Source organism: Sporisorium graminicola, chromosome SGRAM_12 (genome assembly GCF_005498985.1).
Source record: "Sporisorium graminicola strain CBS 10092 chromosome SGRAM_12, whole genome shotgun sequence".
Lineage (NCBI taxonomy): Eukaryota > Fungi > Basidiomycota > Ustilaginomycetes > Ustilaginales > Ustilaginaceae > Sporisorium > Sporisorium graminicola.
In genome coordinates, this window is record NC_043722.1 from 1001272 (window position 1) to 1020701 (window position 19430).

Consider the following 19430-nt stretch of genomic DNA (forward strand, 5'->3'; position numbering starts at 1 on the left):
CATGACCTTGATTCTAACTTAGTCAGAACGTGCCTGCCGTGCAGTATCTCGGTCCTGTATTGTCAACTGCCGCCCGCCGCCCGGACCGATTTCTACTGCAATTGAATTTTCAAACTTCAGTATTTTGCATCCTGAATTTCAAGGCTGATTTTCCTCAAGAATTTTTCTCTCTTCCTTTTCAATTTTGGCCACCGGTTCCCATAGCCAGGTGTGGCTATAGATCGGTGATCTCACGGTGCTTGATCGGCGATCCTCTTTTGGCTAGCGCTCGGTAGTGAGTGATCCGTGCTAAGGCCTGTTTGTGACTCGAGTACCGAGCAGCAGCAGACACACAAAGAAACAGGATCCGATTCTATTGCTGCAAGCCTAAGTACAACGGTATCTACAATGTGCACAGTTGGACACTTCCAGTTGGCCACTCGTCACCCTGATGTTGACCATGTACGAAATTACAAGCTGGCACACAGCTTTTGCAGCTCGACGACGAATGCGTCGCAGAATGCTTCGAGCTGTTGTGTCTGCATGGCGGATCGATCACACCGCGCTCCTATTGACAGTGTGCCTGTCTTTGCATCCAAGCCCACGTCCATGTAAAGCTGCGCTGTGCTCTTCGACTTCAAAGCAGCCTCTGACGCGTCGTAATCGACACTAGTCTTGCCGGGCATCAGCGGGTGGTCCGTAAAGTAGCCACTGTCGTAGCGCAGCTTGTATGGCTTCAGCAGCGCCGCCTTTGCTCCCGCCTCGTCACCATTCCCACTTCCGACGTTGGGCTTGTGCCACAGTAGATTGAGGTGTGCATCGAATGCTACGGGACAAACCACTTCGTCCAGTTGATGATTTGCTCGTTGCACAAGCTCCTTCTGGATTCTCCTGAGCTGTTCGAGCAAGTCTTGGCCACCTGCAGCGCCAACGGCCACCGTCATCGGTTGAAATGACGTTGTAGGCCCCACCAGCTCCCCAAGACCGTCGAATGCACTCGATCGTCCGGCTGTATAGAAGCCAAACGTCGGCGATTCAAGCTCTCGGTCGCCGGCGTGCGACGAGAGTAGGCGTGCGTACGCCAGAATCACCACCACTTGCAGCCCGAACCCTTGCCTGTGGCATCGAGCATCATACATCCCTGCCTCTGTCAAGACAGCTTTTCGAAGGTGCAACGTCTGGTCGGTCGACTGCTGTACGCCTCTGCAAACCAGCGTCGGTGAAGCGCCGACCAGGCTCTTGTCCCAGAAGGCCTTGGTAGCAGCCTCGGAACGTAGTGCATCCCGCGACGTTTGCTCGACGAAGCGTGTCCAGCTGAACGGTTCCGGCATCGCGTCGAGGCTGTTCGTCTCGATCTTGTGGTACAGCTGCATCAATTCGTACGCCATTAAGCGCATGCTCCAAGCATCGTAGCTCGTGTGGTGGACCGTGAGCAGAACAAGGTCCTTCTGCTTTCCCTGTACCAGTGTCAGGCGCATCGACGGCCTCGACAGATCGCTGGGAGATGCGTTGAGCCTTTTCACCGTTTCAAACGCTGCTGAATCCAGATCCTCACTGCCATCCACCAGTGTCAGCTTCGAACGCTCGTGAGCCTTCAATACCGAGCTGTCTTCTTTCAACACCACCTGCACGACCGTCCCGCTGTGCTTCAAACGCACGAACGCGGTTCGAAGAGCCGCGTTGCGTCGACTCAGCTCCCGCCATGCAGACACGAGCGTGTCCACGTCGAGCTTATGCTCCGTGGCATAGACGAAGCTAGGCTCCATGAATCTTCGACCTCGCTGCAGCCACAGATCAATATACTGCTTTTGCCCAGGCAAGGCAGGAAGCACCGCCTCGACCTCGCTTGCTGCTACATTGAGGAGTGCAACGGCTTCTTGTTTCTCCTCGCCGCTCACCAGTTCCGCTGGCTCTTGATGCATGGCTTTTGGAGAAAGTCCAGTGACGCTTTCTTTCGCCGTGTCGGAAGCCACTGTCAGTTTGGCAAAGCTACCAGCGGAAAGAACGTCGAACGGGGTCAGAGGCACGTTCTCGCCACGAGCATCTGCAGAGATGCAAATGGCCAGCAGCGAGTCGATGCCCAGCAAAAACAGGTTGGGGCAGGCTCTGATCGCACTTTCTTCCGCGTTCAGGCGCCTTGCAAAATGACGCAGCACGATCTTTTGCTCTTCGCTGGTCAAGCTACGACGCCCTTCACCAATGTCTGTCGAAGTGACTTCCTCTTGTTGCCATCCATCCTCAGACGTCGTCAGAGGAAGTGCTGTCAGAGCTTCTGGGAAAGCACCAACAGGTCGATGAGGTCGACGCAAGAGGTCCAAAAACACCTGGGCAAACAGTTGCAGCGTCATTGCAAGCCATCCCGCACCGCCAACAGCATCGCTGGCTCCTCCCTTGATCGCCACTCCTTGGTCGTCTTGAATCACGGAAATGTTGACCGGATACTCGGAAGCTGCTGTCGAGGCTGTCGTTGGTACATCCTCTGTTACTCCGAGCGAGCCTTCGGATGCCTCGAAACTGGTCCACAGAACATCATTGCTGTCGGGCGTCCCTTGCGACTTGCCTGAGACGTTGTGGAAGACGAACAGACTATCGAAGAGTGTCCTGTGAGCAGCATGGTCTCGCCTCCATGCGTTCTGAATGCGTCCCAACGATGCATGCTGGAAAGGTTGCGCCGCGACGACTCGTTCCTGCAGTTCGCGTGCCGTTGCAGCATTCGAGGAAAGATCGTCCACCAAACGCACCCGGATCGGCACCGTGTTGATAAGCGGTCCACTGACGTCTTCGATTCCAGGCAGGGGTAGGTAGCGACCCGATACGACTTGGCCGAAGCAGACGTCACGCTGTCCCGAAGAAACAGCCAGGACTTTGGCCCAGCTGAGCAACGCCACCGCCTGCGGGGTCGCTCCCAGCTCGGCACTCCGTTGCTTCAACTCGGTCGCCGTGATGGCGACTCGTATCTCGTCCAACCGATACGGTACCGAGGCTATCGCTGCTTCCTGTGTCGCCTCCAGGAGCAAGCTCGGTCGATTGAAGCCGGTCAGCGTCTGTTGCCAATGCTGCACTGACTGTTCTGCTGTCGAGTGAATCAGGTCTGCGGCCAAAGAGAAGGGCTCGCGCACCATCAGCTCCGTTGTTTCGTCGCGGTATGCTGTCTTGAGATCTGCAAACAGCGACGGTAGGGAGACGCCATCGTACAGGCTGTGGTGCATCGAGATGACAAGAACGTCTTTCTGTGATGCACAGTGTAGCACTGCAGCTTGCCATGGGCTGACACTGAATCGTTCTGGACGGTCAAAGTGGAAGTCTGCACCATACTCTCGCAGTGCCATCGACGGGACCTTTTCGCTGTGGTGATGTGACAGCTGCGGACCAAGGCGAAGCTTGTCGAATGGCGTCACTTTGGCAAACCACGACAAAGGCCCCTGCGCCGCGAGCTCCTTGCCCGCAGACGCGTCTTCAAGGTGGAAGCTCGTACGCAGAATATCATGGGCTGCTACCAGACGCTGCAGGGCCCGCTGCAGTCGATCATAGTCGATTGCGTCTTTGAGCAGAACAGCATGGTGGTGGACGTACAAGTCGTGGGTTGGTGAAGCAATTGTGCCGTTCAGCATGCCTGCTTGTAGCGGGGTGGCCTCGTATCGTAAAGCAGCCTCTGTCGTTGCTGGCACGGCAGGATCGCCTGCGCTTTGTTCGCTTCTTCTCCTATCGAGAAGTTGTGAGAGACCTGCGATGGATCCGGATGCGAGAACGTCATGCGCACTCAGCTGCAGCTTGCATTCGCTCCTCAGCTTTGCCGAGAAACGCAATGCCACGATCGAATCGAGGCCAATACGCATAAAGGGCGTGTCTAGCTGCAGCAGATCTGCTGAGGTAGCGCCACACATGCCCACAGCTAGGTCCCGAATCTTCTCCTCGACTTCGGTCATCGGACGTACTGCAACTTTGGACTCGCCGTTCGGGTCTCGCCTGGTCGTCGCTCTAGAGGACAGGTTCGGCACGCCTGCCGCCTGCAGATCCATATCCGTACCTGCACCTGAAGCAAGCTTGCTGAGCAGAAGACAAAGGGCTTCGATAACCCCTTCGAGACCATCCTGCGGCAGAACGTGCTTCACCATAGCCGAGATGCGAAGCTCGTCACTGGCAGTATCAACCACGACTTGGACTGCAGCAGGCGCATCCGTGTCTCCCTCGAACTGATCCAATCGCCAACCTCTTGTCTTCGAGTCTGTGTCAGACTGTATGAAGCTGAACAAGAGATCAACCATGGAACCTTGCCGCTCTGATCCGATCCACCTGCGGATTTGACGCATTGATGTGTGCTGGAAGGCAAGGCAGGAGTTGTTCCATTCGTAGCATGCTCGAACCACGTCACCGAGGTTTTGTGCGCCTCGGTCAACGCAGAGCAAGAACGGCATCGGAACTGTCGTAAGGCAAGGTGCGACAATCTGTTCCGCCGACACAAGATCGAGCGATCGACCCCACAGCACGAGGCCAAGCGTGAATGCAGGAGTGCCAAGTGAACGGCTCATTGCGATCCCGAGAGCGGCGGCTACTAGCGAGGACAGCGTGACTTGCAACTTCTTTGCGGCCGCTTCGAGCGGCCTCAGCTGCTGCGAAGTTTTGAAACGAATCAAGCCTGGGCCAGATGGGGTCCCTGGCACCCGATCAAAGCGGTCCCACACCCTCGGCTCGTTGACGGGGAAGTCGGCGAAAACACCGCACCAGAAGCTCTGCGCTTGTTGAACCGGAACGGCCAGGATCGACTCGATCAGGTTCTCCAACTTCGGACGTTCGCTTTCGGCGGCCTGATCCTCTTCTCGCAACAGTGTGGTCAACTCTTCGAGGAGAAGAGCAAGCGAATGCCCATCGTACAGTGCATGATGCAGGTACAGAACAAAAGCTGCTCGTGCGGACGAGTCTTCGTCGAACTCGATCCGCCACGGAGGAACAGCAGAGATGTCACGCAGAATCGCCAGGGGCGTATCCAGCTCACTCTTGCCTGTGATGGGACGTACCACGTGTCGCTCGATGTCAATTTGCTGCAACACTACTTGTGCGATCGTGTCATCATCAGCATGGTCAAAGCACGTGCGCAAGATGCTGTGCCGCTGAGCAAGACGCACCCAAGCTCGTCGAAGCGATTCTTCTGCTGAACAACGAGCCTGCGGTAGACGTTCAACGTCCAAGCTAACTCGTATACGTGCAACATACACAGATTCCGTGCTGCTAGCGCTGAGAGAGAGCGCTACCATGCCTTCCTGTGAGGGCAGACAAGGCAGGACATCTTCTAGCCTATCCGGACGAGTCGCCTGGAGGCGATCTCGATGGCGCGCTCTAAATGTCTCGAGAGCTTTTCTACCGATGGAGAGGTCAAGCTCGAGATGTGGGGCCTCGCTACTGCCTTTACCGGACGCTGAAGCCTGAGAGGCTATCTGATGGATCCGAGGGTGCATGCGGAGCTGAGCGATCGGTACGATCACTCCATTCTTGCGCAGCTGACGAGCCAGTCGAATGACGCTGAGACTGTCGATGCCAAGGTCAAAGATCGAGGTACTCGGTCGGATCTCGACTGGACACTGTGGGAGTATTTGGCCTACAGCACGAGCGACTTTTGTTTCCAAAACTGTCAGTTCGCGCTCTGCTTCAACTTGAAGGCCGTCGTTGGAGTTTGCGTTCGCCTTTTCCTGTAGCTGGAACAGCTGTGCAGGGTCAGCGGACGCAAACCATGCCTTGAGCCTGCGCGCGTCCGTCTTGCCAGAGGCCGCCAACTGGGTCAGATGCGACACTGCAACCACCAAATCAGGTACCATGTAACTGGGCAAATGCTGCTTGCAGTACCGGTGCACCTGTTGCGCTACTTCGACCATCTCGGAGTCTGCAGTAAGGAGATGAGGCAGCGAATCACGCCTCTGTGTGGCCGAAGACGCAGATTTGGGTGCAACCAGTGTGACCAGAAGCGGCTTTGCCAGACTCTGGTGCTGCAAGATCAGTGTTGTAGCGTGAACACCTCCGTCCGCACCCGCAATGGCGCACTGAGTAACCTCTCCCAGCTCGAGCCGCTGGCCACGGATCTTTTCCTGCTCATCGCGTCGGCCTAGGTAGTGCAGACGTCCATCCGCCATCATCCGCACCGCATCGCCGGTGCGGTACATTCGAGACCCATCTGGAAGCGTCACAAACCCGCTCGAAGCGGTTTGAGAGGGAGAGAGAGCGTGGTAGCCCAGAGCAACCAAGTCGCCACGGATACAGAGCTCCCCCGCTCGACCACGCAGAATAGGAGACAGTTGTTCTCTGTCATCAAAGTCGATGACCACCGCCGTGTTTCCGGGAAGAACGTGTCCAATGTCACGCACATGGCTGTCGGCGTGCACTCGGTTGACTGTGCACATGATGGTCGTCTCTGTAGGACCGTATGCGTTGAGGACGGTGAGTTTACTAGCCAGCGTATCCCTGACACGGTCTGTGAGCTTCTCACCGCCGACTCCGAGGAAGACGAGCGAGGGCACCTCTTCCGCCACAAGGTCGCAGTGGTCCAGCAGCGAAGGAACGCAGCTCATGTGCGTAACGGACAGTCTTTGGATCGTTGCCTTGAGATCGCCGAGCAAAAGCGATCTTTCACCCGTTGCAAGGGCCATTCCAAATCGCCACGACATGAACATTTGCGAAAGATGGACGTCAAATGCTCTGCCCGCTAAGCCCAGATAGCGTCCTGCGCCACCCAGTTGCAGAGAGGCAGGACACTCGGCAGAGACGACCTCGGCGTACGACTCGACAAAAGAGCACAGGTTGGCGCGCCCCACCAATACTCCCTTGGGCTTGCCGGTAGAGCCGGAAGTATACAGCAGGTAGGCTCCATCATCTGCCGACGCTTCTCTGAATCTTGCGCCCCTAGCCTGGTTACTGTCCAGACGTTGTTCGAAATCGTCATCGCTTGTGTTCAGTACCAAACACGTGCAATCGTCTTCAACGTCACCCAGGCAGCGTCCTTCGGTCACGACCAAAGCACAGCTGCTATCGGTGATCAGCAGACGTTTGCGTTCTGCTGGTAGCTGATCGTCGATCGGAAGGTACGTTCGCCCACACTTGAAGATGGCGACGGTGACCGCTAGCGAAATTAGAGATCTCTGCATACAGAGTGCGATGGGTCCTTCCCCGTGCAGATTGAGCGAGTGGATCAAAGCAGACACCTGGTCGGCTTTGGCGCTCAGCTCGGCATATGTATATGTCGACAAGGATGCCTCCTGTATCGAGCCAGTCTGGGGCGTTCCAGTGGCGATGATGACCGCAGGCCACGTTGGATGTTGCTTGGAATGATGCTCAAGCCAATATAGAGGATCGTGACCTCGATAGACTGTGCCCTCGTCCCCCCTCGAAAACATGCCTCGAGGCACCGAGTGGACCGAGGACAGGTAGTCGCTGCGGTTTCCGACTCTGATCAGCAAGTTGTGAACCGTTTCGTCGGGCTGGCTGACCATCAAGTCGAGAAGAGACACGACCTGTTCAAGCAGCACCTCAAGCATGTCCTTCGAGATTCGATCCTCCTTCATCGAGAGTTCAAGAAGCAGGTTGTCATCGTCGTCTGTCTCGCCTTGCTCGTGCACATTGAGAACCGTGCTGTGCTCAACGCGGATCTCTGACGCTCTTCCTTCCAACAGAGCCCACCTCGACTCGTCTTGCTGCGAACTTCTCGGCGCATACCCGTCTGGATCCCGATTTTGATGGTAGGCGTACATGGCAGTAAACATCTCTTGATCCGGTCGTGTGCCCATGATCTTGGCCAAAGCGCTGAGAGTTGTGAAACGGTGCTTGATGGAGGGATGGGCTACGGAGCCACTTTGGAGGCACGACAGCAGTGACTCGTGCTTTGAAGCAGCAGTGAGAAGCAACGAGAAGGGAAGCGTGGTAAGAAGCGGACCTACAGCTCCCCTCTCGGTCGAAAGACTAGGATGCAGGTGTCGTAGAGATAGAATCTCGCCTAGGACGATATGACAGGGATCCTCGTTCTCGACGTACTGACCCAGCACCATCGCAAATGCCGTCTTGATGAGTGTGGAAACACCCACTGCCAGAGGTCGAGTGGCAGTGAACCGGAACGAACGACTGGCAGCCACAAATCGAGCTGCTGCCGTCTCGTTCGGTGAGACTTTGACACTGGTAAGATCGGGCAGCAGCGCCGCTGGTCCACGCGCTCGCAGCTGCGTGTCCCAATGGTGTAGACTTTCTCTTTGCTCGTCTGCTGTGCATGCAAAAGCGTACTTGCATTGGGCCGACAGTGATGTAAGAGCCGGGAGAGCAGCTCTCTGGCTTGAACCAAGAGCATCATACTCCGCCCGAACGCGTTCCAGGATGACCCCGATGGAAGGTCCATCGTACAAGGCATGGTGGATACACACTGCCGCATACGTGGTGCTGTCGACGGAAAAAGTCTTGACTGCCCACAAGGGGCGCTCGGCCAGGAAAACACTAGCACGATCCTTTGCCACCGAACGTTTCCATTCTGACACAGCCGAATGCATCTGATCCTCGAACGAGAGAGCGTCTGGACGACCAAAGTCGAAACACGATGTTTCTGCGGACTTGTACATCAGCTGCAACGCGAAAACGTCAAATTCTCCGTCGAAGATCACCGGATCTTCGAGACCCTCCGACTGGGACACGATGGCAAACACAGTGCGGAGCATGTCGATGCTGTTGACTGTCCGTTCCCAGGCCTGTGCAAAGCGGCCGAGGTCAACATTGGCGGGGAGGCGTACCACATGATCGCTCCAGTAAGCAAGAGGATCCGACAGGGTTTCTGTCAGCATGCCTTCCTGCAGACCGCTGCACGGCAAGATCGTCTCCAGGCCATTTTGCAGACGCAACGGCACGAGCTTGCGGAGGCTGGTGTCGAGCTCGCCCAGCTTGGTAGAGAGCAGCTGAGATCGTTGATCCTCTTGTGTTGCTTCACCTTTCTGACAGGAACTCCTGTGCACCTCCGTGACGAGCGTGCGAACCGTAGAGCAGGCCAATAGAGTCGAGATAAGGACCGGCATCCCACTCTGCTTCAGCTTGGCAGCCAGACGAATGATTCGAATCGAGTCGAGCCCAATGCTCGCCAGTGAGCTTGCATTGTTGATGTCGAGCGCGTCTGTTCCAGTGACCTCACTGATCGAAGTGATGATTCGTTGCTTAATTGAAGTGTATGCTTCGTCCTTTTCCTCTGCTGACGTCTGCGGGTCGCCAAGGTAGGAGGGCATCAGAGCTCGCGTGGAAAGATCAGCAGAGGCATAAGCGGCTTGCAGCTTGGCACGGTCGATCTTGGCCGAGGCAGTCTGAGGAATGTGGGAGATTACTAGCACCATCGATGGCACCATGTACGGCGGTAGTACGTCGCAAACATCTTGCAACGTGCTCTGCGCCAGCTCGAACGCATCTGCACTGGTCAAGAGCAAGCTTGCTGAAGTAGCTTCGGCCCCATTTGAGCCAGCAGCAGCAGCAGCGAGGTCCGGGCAAGCTAAGAAGCTGATGACCTGCTTCGAGGGACGGTCAGGTCGACTCAGCATCATTGTCTCGGCTCGCTCCACCACCCTTCCAGCTCGCCTCTTCTGCACGGAGATGAGCGCCGCTGAGATTTCGCTCAGCTCGACACGGATGCCGCCAAGCTTGACGAGATCGTCGCGTCTGCCAATGAATTCGATACTGCCGTCGTGAAGCATTCGCACGTAGTCGCCCGTATAGTAGACGCACTGCTGCCACTCTGGGGAAAACTTGAACACAGCCTCGGTCTTTTGCTGATCATCGAGGTACCCGCGACCAACCTGTGCACCTGCCAGTACCAGCTCGCCGACAGCTCCCTTACCGCACGGTCGCAATGGCTGGTCACGATTCCTGCAGACGAAGGCAGACACACTTTGCATCGGCGCACCCACATTGGCACTTTGAAGCTTGTCGTGAACATCAAGTCGCCGAAGTGTAGCAACGACCGCCGCCTCTGCTGGCCCGTAAGTGTTGTACACTGCAACTTGCGTTGATCGGCTTCCGTAATGCTGATGACTTTCGGTCCAGTCGGCGGCTACGGACTCTGTAAGCTTCTCTCCAATGAAAGTTACCGAGCGGAGGCTAGGGCAAGAGGCTCTGGGCAAGCCAGCTGCATACGCAGGTGTGAGGTGCGCATGATTCGCCCGCGAAGCTGCGACAAGTTCTGCTGTCGAACCGAGCATGAGTTCACGTGTGGATGCGACCACCGTACCACCAAGCCCCCATGTCCAGAACAGATCCTGAACAAACACGTCAAAGGTGTATGCTGCGAACTGCAGGCAACGGGGGGGCACGTCTTGCTGAGGCGGTCTTACATGGTGCTGCAGAGCTTGCATGCTCGTCACGGCAGCTCTGTGCTCGATCATGACACCCTTCGGTGCCCCGGTGGTACCACTGGTCCAGATCAGATAAGCGAGTGTCTCTGCTGCTGCAGTAGGCTCCAGGTTGTCCGACGACAAGCGACTCGACAAGCTTGCATCGCAAGCATCCACTTGAACTGGCAAAGTTCCGTCTTGTGCTTGCACCGTACCTAGACTCGCCGAAGTGGTCGGGCTGACCAGAATAATCGGGCTCCTGGTCCTAGCAATAAGCTCCAACTGCCTCGCTCGTGGAGAGTGGACGTCGATCGGACACCATGCGCCTCCAGCCTTCAGGATGGCCAGAACAGCAACGTACAGCTCGGCACATCGTTCCATGCAGATGGGGATGGGCTGATCTCGTAGAGACGGGTTTCCGGTAATCGACAACAAGAGTCGTGCAACACGGTTAGCACGTGCGTTCAGCTCGCCATACGTCCAGCGCTGCAGTGTTATGGGCTCTTCATCGCGAGCATCTAAGCTCCAGAAAAACTCTAGAGCTGCAGCGCTGGGATCCGACACAGCTTTACTCTCGAACTGAGTGTGAAGCAAGGTTGTATTTGCGTCAAAGCCAGCACACGCGGCACCGTGGGAGATGGAGAGCGCAGAAGGGCGCAAGCCTTCCCCTTTGATAAGTTGCTGCACAGACGTAGAGTCTGGATCGTGCATGAGACGGTGTAGTATGTCGTCATACTGTTGCAGTAGCATCTGAGCAGAAGGAGCGTCCAGCACGGATTGTGAATACGTCAAGCGCAATCGAAATCCTCCCTCTGCTTCGGAAGCCGGCCATACTTCCACCATGATAGAAAAATCGTTCGCCATCACTGGGTAAGAGACGGAAGTCCAAGGCGCAGTAGCAAGACCTTGTTGTCGATCGTACGACATTGAACCGTCAAATCGCTGCACTGCAAACAAAGTATCGAAAGGCATGGAACCAGAGGTGGCCAGTGCACCGAGCGGGATTTCGAGATGGTCCAACGCAGCCGTGCTGGCAACGGTCGCTTCCACAAGCAGCTGGGCGATACTCTTGTCCCGGCGATCACCTTCTTTGTTTCCGAGGCCGGTGATGAAGGGGATCACATTAAAAGTCGGGGCCATGCAAAGGCGTGTCGCCTCATCGAGGCGTCCGGACTGTACACTACCGCTGACGATGTAGTCGATGTCTTCTTCTTCGGCGTATGCTGCGAGGAGGAGGTTCCATGTGGTCTGCAGCAGCGTCAGCACGGTCGTACGCTGACTTCGTGCCTGTCTGGAAATTGTTTCCATAGACGACTGCGAGAGCACCTCGATCACATCACTGCTCTTGGAAAGACCAGACTGAATCGTCGACTTGTAGCCATTGACGCATGGGAACCGCGTCCTGCCAACACCATCCAGTTTTTCCTTCCAATAGAGACGAGATCCTTCCAGATCGCTCGTGTAGTGGTGCTTCACCGCACTCTCGAGCTGGGTGCGGCTGGAAGTGGAAGATGGCCCGCCCAAACCTTCGTGCAGCAGGGCAGTAGCTTCCTGTTGGAGAAGGTCAAGGCTTCCTCCGTCAAAAATGGCGTGCATCATGCTGAGCACTACCAAGCTTTCGCCATCACCAACGTCCCGGGCGGGAAGCAGAAGACCGAGATGCCAAGGAGGCTGATCGAGATTCATGTTGCCTTCAACCCGTTCCAGGTGTTCCTCCAAACACGCACTCAGTGTTGTGACTGATGAACACGTGCTGACGTTGTCTTCATCGGAACCAGAGGACAGGATGCACTGTGCAAAGGGAGCAAGCTTGTCGTCGATCGGCACAAACACTGTTCTGTAACAGTCATGTCTTTGAATCGCCTGTCGAAGGGCGTCGTAGAGTTTGCGAGCTTCCGATGACGATGCCATGTGGTACACCGTGTGGTTAATGTATGGTCGTTTGATACCAGACGCTTCAGCTCTAGTGAGGAAGCTCGTTAGCATGCCGGACTGCGTTGCTGTAGTCGGTAGGACATCCTGCACTCGCGTTTTCGTATGCTCGCTTGACAAAGCTGATAAAACCGCACCACGGCATCGGTCTCTGAAGGATTCGAGTGTTCTGCTCCATTCTCGTTCGCGCTGACCCCTTGAACTTTTGGTTTGACTGTTGTCATTTGCAACTTTTGAGCTGGCTGCACTCGAGATCAGGCGAGCGAGTTCAGCGCAGGTCCCAGCTTTCAAGACTTGTGCCACGTCGATTCGCCTAGCAGCGGAAGCGGTGGAGTCGTTGTGTCTGAGCAGCTGCAGAAGGCGCATTGCAGCAAGACTGTCCATTCCGAGTTCGAAAAGGTCGGCGTGCGTCGAGATAGAGCTTTCCTCGAGCTGGCATACTGTGCTGATAGCCTGCACGAGTGCTTGTGCTTTGGGATCGTTGGTGAGACTGGCTTCTTGGTGCTGCGCTCGGCTGATCCTGCTATCATCGTCGGTGGATGATGACAAGAGCTCTGCAACGAGCTGAGCAAGCCGTTTTCGATCTGACTTGCCTGACACGGTGACAGGCAAGCTTGTCTGTACAATGTACTTCCACGGACGCATATGGGGAGGAAGCTGAGTCTCAGCAATGGCTCTGCAATCAGCCTCTGCGTCTTTGCCGCTGGTTGAAGAGAGGGCAGGCACGATACAGCAAACGAGTCGCTCGCTTCCGCTGCTTTGCCCGTGCGACGTCACGGGTGACCAAACAACGCTAGCCGCATTCTTGATGAGTTTACTCGACTGCAGCACGGAGTCCACCTCGCCAAGTTCGACTCTTCTGCCGCTTAGCTTGACCTGCTCCGCATTCATTCGGCCCAAAATCTCGATCAGAGGGTTTCCGTCACGATCCCAGACGAGTCTGGCTCGATCCCTGGTTCGATACACACGCCCGAGCGGTGTCAAGGTCGTGAAGGCATCTTCGGTTGCTTCTGGCATATTGAGGTAGCCCATGCCGACATGTGGACCCCCAATAACAAGCTCACCCGTCACGCCTTGCGGGACCGTTTCGAGACGCTTAATTGTGCTGCCTGGATCGCAGCACTCATGGACAATGGCCAGAGAGCAGGACGGTAAAGGAGTTCCGATAATCGACCCGCGATAGTCCGCTGGGAACGGTTGCAGAAGCGTGCAGTTGACACTTGCTTCTGTGGGACCGTATGCGTTGGCCAACCAGGTGCGTTCATCGTTGGTGGCAAAGCTTTGAATGACGGTAGCGTTCAGACTCTCACCCATTGTCCACAAGAATCGCAACTTGGGGACTTGGTGTGGACGGAGCAGGGTGGCCACAGTGGGTGTCACCATCATGATATCAGCGCCGCTGGAGCGCACCACGGTCTCCAAATCAGAGAGTGTGAGAGCACGAGGGGCGGAACAGAGCGTACCACCGACGGAGAGCGTGACAAAGATCTCCATGACCGAAGGGTCGAACACGGTGGAAGCAAATTGGAACCACTTGAACGTCGTTTGCGAGGCAGCAGAACCAGACTGCAGAAGTGAAGGGTGCAGGTGGTTTGCGTGCGCAGCGATCGATACGCTTGCAGAATGATGCGAGATTTGTACACCTTTGGGCGTACCAGTAGTACCGCTCGTGAAGAGCACATAGGCACACTCTTGCTGGTGCGTGTCAATTGCAATGCTCTGGCTGGCAGGAGAGCTGTCTGTACGATCGACTCCTGTCAAGGTGTCGGTGACGTTGATCCACTCTACTGATGTCGGTACCCACCGTGGTGGGTCTGAGCCCTTGTTACCAAGCAGCACAGCTGTGTCAAGCTGTTCAATCAACGACACAAGTCGTGCGTCGGGCGCATCGACCGGCAGCGGACAAAAAGCGAATCCTGCCACCAGAATCGCAATGTAGGAAATGTACAGCTCGAGCGAAGCGGTCATAAGCATTGGCACCACCACTTGTCTATCGTGCTGCTTTCCGCTCCTTGCATGAGCATGGCGGATCTTGTTTGCGAGCACGAAGGCCGCATCTCGCAATTGGGCATACGTGAGGGTGCTGAAGTGGGTCGAACCGTCTTGATGGATATTCTCGAGGAACTGAACTGCGACTCGGTTAGGGAATCGTTGGACTTGTTCTAGGAATGATTGGTGGAGTCTCGTATCGCTCGTGACTTTGGTAGTTGGACTCGAGTTCAGAATCGAAAGAGGAACTGCTGATTCGAGCAAGGCCGAGTTTAGAACTTGACGGCAGAATTGAGCATAGAAACCTCGAGCTGCCTCAGCTGGCACCGGTTGAGCAAAGTGAAGCATCACTTGAATGATGTCTTTGTCGTCCTCTTGAACGTAGTCGACTGCGATGGTCACGTCGTCACTCTCGGTTGATGTTGGGAATGAAGCTGCACCGAGCGCAGCGAAGAAGATTGCGATGCCTGGGGCGGAACCCTTTTCACCTTCCTCAAATTGTTCCTGAAAACCGTCTGTAGAAGCCAGGAAGAGCTGCCGAGTACCGATTCTAAGCTTGAAGAGCACCTCGTCTGCGCTGCAGCCTGTCAGCTGCGCTACGAAAGTGGCGAGCAAAGAGATCAGCTCGTGCTCATGATCGGGGCTTGCGAGCCTTCCGAACGTCTCCTGACTTTCTTGGAGCGTAAATTTGAAGGACCTGTCCCCATCTGGAGCTTCGAAGTTCGTACCATTAGAGTAAGGATGAAGCGCAGGTAGGCGGCTCAGCATCTTCGCGGAAACCATTTTCTGTTGCCTCCGCGAGATAGAAGGTCGGCTGCGTTCTTCCAGAGGTGTAGATATGATAAAGTTGGTCTTGACTAGATGGATTGTCGTTTGGAAGGGTGTAAGCGCTTGTGACGTTGGAGGTCTTTACGTTGTGTGAGAGCAGAAGAATGGCTGGACTGTCAAAGGGCAGCTGCTATAATTATCACTGGCAAAAGCAATCTCCGACACCGCTGTCGGCAAAAAAAAGACAATCAATTCCGCGATCAGATAAAGGCACGTTTCAGAACTTCCTGCCCTGACTGAACATGCGGACCACCACGGTCGCACTCGAGCAACTAGTACCACGATCCTCTACCAGACTGATCTTGTTTGTTTGACCAACCCGTAATGTGACGCGGCTGCTTTCTTCTCGGACCAGGAACCCATCGTAGTCACGCTTGATTGGTCCGGGTCGCCTCGGAAAGCGGTCGACATAGGCGAGAGCGTTGTCGACATCATCAACCTCATGCTTCAAGCGTGCGAGAAGGTCGGGTATAATTTCCGAAACGATTGGAAACGATGACACGCACTTGTTGACTCGAGGGCTCCACACCTCATCTGCGTCATTGCATACATACAGTATGTTCTTGCATAATCAGAAACAGAGGAAAGGGTTCTGAAGGAAACATCCTCGGTCCCCTCTTCCGAAGAACGAAGACATGGGCTTTCGCCGTTGTCTGCAGAGACCAAGCTTGTCTTTGGCGTCGTCTGAGCTCTACACTTTGCTGTAATGCGTCGTCGGTTGCATTGGTTGGCATCGCATTCTCCCCCCACCCCGAACCCAAAACAGGCCGTACAAATTGGGTCTTCATTTCATTAAATATTAATTATCATTTTTTTTACTGTATTGATTTATTTTGGATTTTATTTTGGGTTTTCCCACCACTTCCAAGGTTCCTGGATTGCTAAAAGGAAGGGTTCACCCAGAATCGCCATGAGTAACAGAAACGGCGTTCGCTTCGAGAAGCTGCCGAGCGACGCAATCAAGCTGCACTATGGTATATACTCGGCTCGCATAAATCTCGTGCTTCACGGCAAATGATGGTTCTCTCTGAATTTGCTTTGGCAATGGAGCCCGGTGTGCCGACCTCAGCCAGGGCTAATCTGATTACAGAAAGTGTGAAAGGGCGGAGGAACGTGCTCAAACTTCGCTTCTTAGCCAGATGTCGGCCCGAAGCAGCAATTAACTTTCTTCTTCTCTTCGTCCTCTCCCTCTGAGGCAAGTTCTTGAAAGACGAAAAGGTTTGAACAGCCTGATCGTACTCAAGAGGGCTGTGTTGCTGCTCTAAGGATCCTTCAGCCTTCGTCGAAAGATAGTATTTCAACCGGGGCATCTGCGTCGTCAGGTCCATCTTCTCTGTTCGTGCTTCGTCAATCCATCCTTGCCCTTCATGACCGCCTCCTCGCTGGCATATCTCACCCCAGATCCCTCAGCAGAGCTGACTGGGGTCTACCATCTCGTCCTGAATCGGCCACAGGCGCGCAATGCCATCTCGCGCGCTTTACTCCAAGACATTCTACGATGCCTGGCAACTTTACTTCACCAGATCACCGAGCCTAGCTCGCAGAAATCAATGCCACGCGTCCTCATCCTTCGCGCGGAAGGATCGTGCTTCTGTGCTGGTGCAGATCTAAAGGAAAGGAGGCAAATGTCGGACACCGAAGTCGTCAAGTTCCTACAAGATGTGAGGCAGATGCTCGATCAGTTCGAGAAACTGCCGATCCCTACTCTCGCCGCAATAGACGGACCAGCCTTGGGTGGGGGCTTAGAATTGGCCCTGGCATGCGACTTTCGCATTGCAGGTGAGTTGGTTCAACCCCAGAGATGTCATGAGTGAGATAGTACCTCGCTGACAACATTCATCCTCGTCTTTGATCTATGAACTCTGATCATCAACAGCTGCCTCGGTGGACAAGATCGGGTTTCCAGAAGTCAAGCTGGGCATCATTCCTGGGGCAGGCGGAACCCAAAGAGCGCCAAGAATCATAGGCATGGTGAGTTCTTCCTGCATGTCTGTCTCCCTTATTCATAGCCAAAGTTTATTGACACTCTTCTCCTGTAACTTTGCAGCAACGAGCAAAAGAGCTGATCTATACCGGCGCCCAACTCGATGCGACGCAAGCCAAACAACTTGGTCTTATAGATCACGTCTCTCCAGGTTCGTCGTGTCTGGAGCTTTGTCAGGAGCTAGCCAAGCAGATGATTCCCTCTGCGCCTCTTGCCCTTCGAGCTGCAAAGATGGCTATCAGTATGGGCGCCAACGTGGAGCTGACTCGTGGGCTTGATTTGGAGTGGGCTTGTTATGAGCCTCTGCTCGAGAGTAAGGACCGCAGAGAAGCGCTAGATGCCTTTCAACAAAAGCGAAAGCCAATCTTTACTGGAAAGTAAGGCTGTTCCCGTTTAAATATGAAAACTTCAAACTCAAGAGACTCTTTCTGCTGTGTAGAAAATCAAGCGCGTGTGCGGCTTGCGAGCAATCGATACATTTTTGGATTACACTTCATCTGGACAGAGACGAACGGAACTTGACTGGCTGGAAAATGTTGTGAGCTTCACTCGAGGATGCCTTCCTCCAGGAACCGGTCGCGTCGCAAAACAAAAAACACAGCGCGCTTGTGGGGTAGCTCGACCTCCTTTCTGATCTCTTGTGGCAAGAAGGTAGCCAACAAAGGAATGATGTCGAGGTCGTAGCGTGGCTCGCCGACGACCACCTCTGTCCGGGGGTCGCGAAGGAAGCAAGCATGCTTGAGCGAAACCATGCAAGCTGTGAAGCGGTGCTTGCCACGGAACTTCTCCTCTCCGATGAGGAGGTGGGTGCCTTGGTCGTAGTTTCCCAAGCCGCCAACAAACGCGGCCATACCGTCCTCTTTGCTCCAGACCATCTCGCCGTATCCCGCAGGGACGCCGTCCCAGAGAACCAGGACACCCATGGCATGGGGGTCGGCATTCTTGTCCTCGATGTACTTGCGATGCTTCTCTTCGGGGCCCTTTTCTCGCCATCCCTGATTAACCCTATCGCTGTTCTGCCACCTGCAGTACGCATCGAAATGCTGTGGGTTCGAACCATCGATATGCACCAGCTCGAGGTGTTGCGAGCAGGAGAAGACGTAGCGCGAGTACACCACCGAGCCAGGAGCTGGTTTCGGTGGTCGCAACGGGTGCATCGCGAGGACGGGTGGAGAGGTGCTCTGAGTAAAAGTCGAAATGTACGGGAAGAGACCACTCGAGGGCACAGGGGTTTGCAGCCAGTGGAGATGGGCGGGTGCACCGGCTCCTTGCCAGAAAGCATTGCGGTCAAGGAGGATGAGATCGGTGTCGGTGGGTGAAACAGAGCCCAGGCCGACTGCAACCACATGCGATCGCTGTTCTGCCGCACCGTAGCCTTGGAACAACACGGCCAGACGATCGGACCACTTGTGTCGGATCCAAACTGACGTCGAAAAGAGCAACGCGCTGTCATGGTCAGTTTATGAATATCCCGAGTACCGACTTACTTTGCGACTTGACTTACAGGCATAGATTGCAGCCCAGATTACCCTGTGGGAGTCGCTGGTTTCGTTGAGCAGCTCAAAAGCCCATGCATGTTGAAAGGTAGCCCGATCTTCGTTGACAACACCATGCAAGCTCGTCTTGGCAAGACGATCCAGCTTGACCCATCTGGCTACAGCATTGAAAGCATCCTGCTCTGCCTGTGCGATCGAGATGGTGATCGTGGTCTCCGAGGCATCGATGGCATCCTCGTCCGAATCGGCCTCGACGTTGACTTGAACCTTGACGCGAACCTGGCGATCAGGCAAGGTGAAGAGGTGCTCTCCGCGTGCAAGGAATACTTTTTCCTCTTTACGAGGATGAAATGTCGCGCGTAGACCGGGTTGACGCGGTGCTGGGCTAGATTTGGCAGTCGCTGCGTTCGTCATTCTGGAGAATGGAGTGGGAAAAGATGGAGACTGCCGTGTGTTGAGGTGCAAATGAAGAGGAGAACAGCCATTCGAGCGTTCTACGAGGGCGACCCTTTTCTACAGGAGCGGGCGAACCCTGCGTATTGAAGCCGGAGCTTCGGCAGGCTCCAATCCACGCTCATCGAAAAAGGAGGTGTTGCATCATCGACTTTCGCATTTTCACAAACAAGGAGCCTCTCGCCAACGAGGTCTTGTAACCTCGATCGTGTTGCATTTCAGAGTGACTCTACCTCTACCGGCAACGCTGTGTGTACCTCCGTAGGAACCCCCACGTTGATAGAGAAGACGAGCTTACATCGATCGCTGTGGTCAATAGTTCTTCTTGCGCATCCACAACGGGCCGCATCCTGGATTTTTCACACCGTACTTTGTCTTTCTTTTTCCCACGTTTTGATTTGTTTATTCAAAGTATTTTCGCTTTTCTTTTCTTACGAT

General features: G+C 55.0%; 3 protein-coding genes across 3 annotated transcripts; 1 reads left to right on the forward strand and 2 right to left on the reverse strand.

Annotated features, from left to right (window-relative positions):
* Positions 1-9310: 9310 nt before the first annotated feature.
* On the reverse strand, positions 9311-15014 carry EX895_001893 (uncharacterized protein; the record flags this gene model as incomplete). The annotated part of the gene is made up of 2 exons (XM_029882492.1): positions 9311-9391; positions 9570-15014. The coding sequence occupies 2 exons, from the start codon at positions 15012-15014 to the stop codon at positions 9311-9313; spliced, it is 5526 nt and encodes a 1841-aa protein (XP_029741347.1).
* A 1412-nt stretch (positions 15015-16426) lies between these two features.
* EX895_001894 (uncharacterized protein) lies at positions 16427-17424 on the forward strand (the record flags this gene model as incomplete). Its single annotated transcript, XM_029882493.1, has 3 exons — positions 16427-16838; positions 16936-17030; positions 17107-17424. The coding sequence occupies 3 exons, from the start codon at positions 16427-16429 to the stop codon at positions 17422-17424; spliced, it is 825 nt and encodes a 274-aa protein (XP_029741348.1).
* A 164-nt stretch (positions 17425-17588) lies between these two features.
* On the reverse strand, positions 17589-18953 carry EX895_001895 (uncharacterized protein; the record flags this gene model as incomplete). Its single annotated transcript, XM_029882494.1, has 2 exons — positions 17589-18466; positions 18548-18953. 2 exons carry the CDS (start codon positions 18951-18953, stop codon positions 17589-17591), a joined length of 1284 nt encoding a protein of 427 aa, XP_029741349.1.
* Positions 18954-19430: the final 477 nt, after the last annotated feature.